The 2,223-nt window shown below is 43.5% G+C and overlaps 1 protein-coding gene across 1 annotated transcript; it reads left to right on the top strand.

The window, feature by feature from the left end:
- The first annotated feature begins 222 nt into the window (after nt 1–222).
- On the top strand, nt 223–1,696 carry LOC112466674 (protein phosphatase inhibitor 2-like). Its single transcript, XM_025034899.1, has 4 exons — nt 223–497; nt 1,057–1,227; nt 1,320–1,399; nt 1,464–1,696. The coding sequence occupies exons 1-4, from the start codon at nt 418–420 to the stop codon at nt 1,673–1,675; spliced, it is 543 nt and encodes a 180-aa protein (XP_024890667.1). The 5' UTR covers nt 223–417; the 3' UTR covers nt 1,676–1,696.
- The last annotated feature ends 527 nt before the right edge of the window (nt 1,697–2,223 follow it).

Here is a 2,223-nt window from a genome sequence, read left to right as displayed (position 1 = left end):
GTGGTTTGTCTCTCTCTAACTTGCACGCGCAACGTGTGAGAGAAAAGGCAATCTCGTGAAAGACGTGAAAGCTACCTGTCTCTTTCTAAAGCTGGGCACGGCAGATGGTCGGTCAGGTCGGTCCGCGTCTACATTCTCCACGCTACGCAACTACGGCGTGCTACGGCCGTAGAGCGGAGATCGCTTCCGAGAGTTCCGTGGCCGAGGGGCGACGGGCGCGCGCGCGCGCGCGCGAGAGAGAGAGAGAGGAAGAGAGGATGTGCCGCCGCGAGTGACGGAGTGAGTGACACCAAGTGACACCCAGCGCAGAGCACAGGCAGGTGAGGCAGGTTATTCCGCCGGAACGAGATCCATTGGTAAACATGCAGCCGCGGTATCACCGTCGCGAGTGACCCGCCGTGATTACGCCCGACTATAATGGCAGAGAACCTGTCGAAACGGCCTTCCAAGGGTATCCTCAAGACGTCCAGCAGTTTTGACAATCCGGAGGCGCCTAGGTGAGAGATGCCGTACAATTGAATTTCGATACGATCGCGTAAAAATAGAGACGGCGCGCAAAACCCGCCGTAGCCGTCCCTCTCTCTCTCTCTCGTCGACATCGAAGGCGTGATTCCGCGTGTCACGCACGGTCCGATATTTATAAATCGCAAGTTCATGCGGTCCGCGACGACAGACGCCTCGACGAATTCGGCCAGAGAGAGAGAGAAACGATTACCTGGCTTTCCTCTTCGGGATACACGCGCTCGATATACAGCTTCTCGCTCAGCATCACCTTCGAACCGCATTCGTTCGGCTTCGCGAGAGATTACCTTTTCTTTTTAGAAAATAATCTTCCAGAGAAACTTCTTTTTTTATAGGGATGTGATTATAAAGTATCCGTACTTTTCTGAAAACTTAATAAACTTAAAGATAAGAACTTGCGATAAAACTGCTTGAATATTCTTAAGACGTAAAGTGATTGACATTACCCAGCGTCAGTTGACACAGATTCTATTTTTAGACTCCACGATCAACACCCATATTTTTTATTTACCTTATATATTAATCAAACTGTAGACCGAGCAAAGAAACAACATGGGACGAGATGAATATCATCGCCACTCTTCATCCTGCCGACAAGGACTATGGCCACATGAAGATCGAAGAACCAAAAACCCCATATAATTTCGAAGGCCTCCAAAATGAACATGAATTTGATCAGTTAGACGCTAGTGCTCTCGCAGCAAAGTGAGTAGATTAATGTAGGATGTGATGTGTCAATCACGTGCTAATAAAAATGTAAAATATTTGATATTATTTGTTCGATTGTTAAAATTCAGATTAGCTGGAGGTAGCAAACCCAAAATTTTTGAGGAATCCAGTGAAGAGGAGGAGGATGAAGAGACTCCCGAAGAAAAAGGTAAAACAAGACGTCTTATCTTCGCAACGTACAAAAATATTCATCATTGACGTATTCTATTTAGAAAGGAGAAGAGCCTTTGAGGCGAAAAGAAAGGGCCATTACCGGGAATGGCACGCTGTACAAATGGCGAGACGACTTTTAGAGCAGGATGAATTAGAAGAAGAGGACGAAGATGGCGAGGGTAAAAATAATGAAAATTCGTCGGAGGAAGAAAGCAATTTTGACACTCGTTTTAAATGCATGCCGTCCTGTGATAGAACCGAAAAGAAATAAACAAAACACACCGATTAGTAATTTTCTTTTTAAATCATCCATCACGGCCATATAATTTCATGGCAATGTCGACTTCGCTGTCGCGACGCTATCGCAACCGAAATGAGTCAGGCAGCAGGGAAAGTGTTTATATCATCTCAATTACATTTAAATGCCCAAATTAAATTTCGCATTTTAATTATGTATATATAGCACTTTTTCATTAGCTGCATCCTCTGTAAATAAACGTTTTAAAAACCTGAATATTTAGCATAAACTGCTGTTAGATTTCCAAGATTTAGATGACATTATGAGTCAGAAATACTAATAAGCTGTGCACAGAAAGATCCATCGCGTTTAATGACCTATTTTGATTTTTATAGATTATGAAAATTATAATTACTTTGTAAAAGCTTTACTCGTTTCGCGTGTATTATTACAGGCCTATCGACGTTACTTCACGCAACGCGCCTGTAAAATTTGATGTTTCTGAAGAATTCCTGATCGCTATCAAAATTTGACGAACAATAAGGCTGAACACAGCCCTCTCGCATATAGTGAAAATTTAA

The sequence above is a fragment of the Temnothorax curvispinosus genome, unplaced genomic scaffold (genome assembly GCF_003070985.1).
Source record: "Temnothorax curvispinosus isolate PA1 unplaced genomic scaffold, ASM307098v1 QBEX01016484.1, whole genome shotgun sequence".
NCBI classification, from domain to species: domain Eukaryota; kingdom Metazoa; phylum Arthropoda; class Insecta; order Hymenoptera; family Formicidae; genus Temnothorax; species Temnothorax curvispinosus.
This window is presented reverse-complemented; position numbering and strand designations above follow the sequence as displayed.

What these genes read in the sequence shown, in the direction of transcription:
- LOC112466674 (XM_025034899.1), top strand. Translation starts at nt 418, where the DNA reads ATGGCAGAGAACCTGTCGAAACGGCCTTCCAAGGGTATCCTCAAGACG. An exon ending in GCTAGTGCTCTCGCAGCAAA is followed by an intron (nt 1,228 to 1,319) that starts GTGAGTAGATTA and finishes GTTAAAATTCAG; the next exon opens with ATTAGCTGGAGGTAGCAAAC. An exon ending in AGAGACTCCCGAAGAAAAAG is followed by an intron (nt 1,400 to 1,463) that starts GTAAAACAAGAC and finishes TATTCTATTTAG; the next exon opens with AAAGGAGAAGAGCCTTTGAG.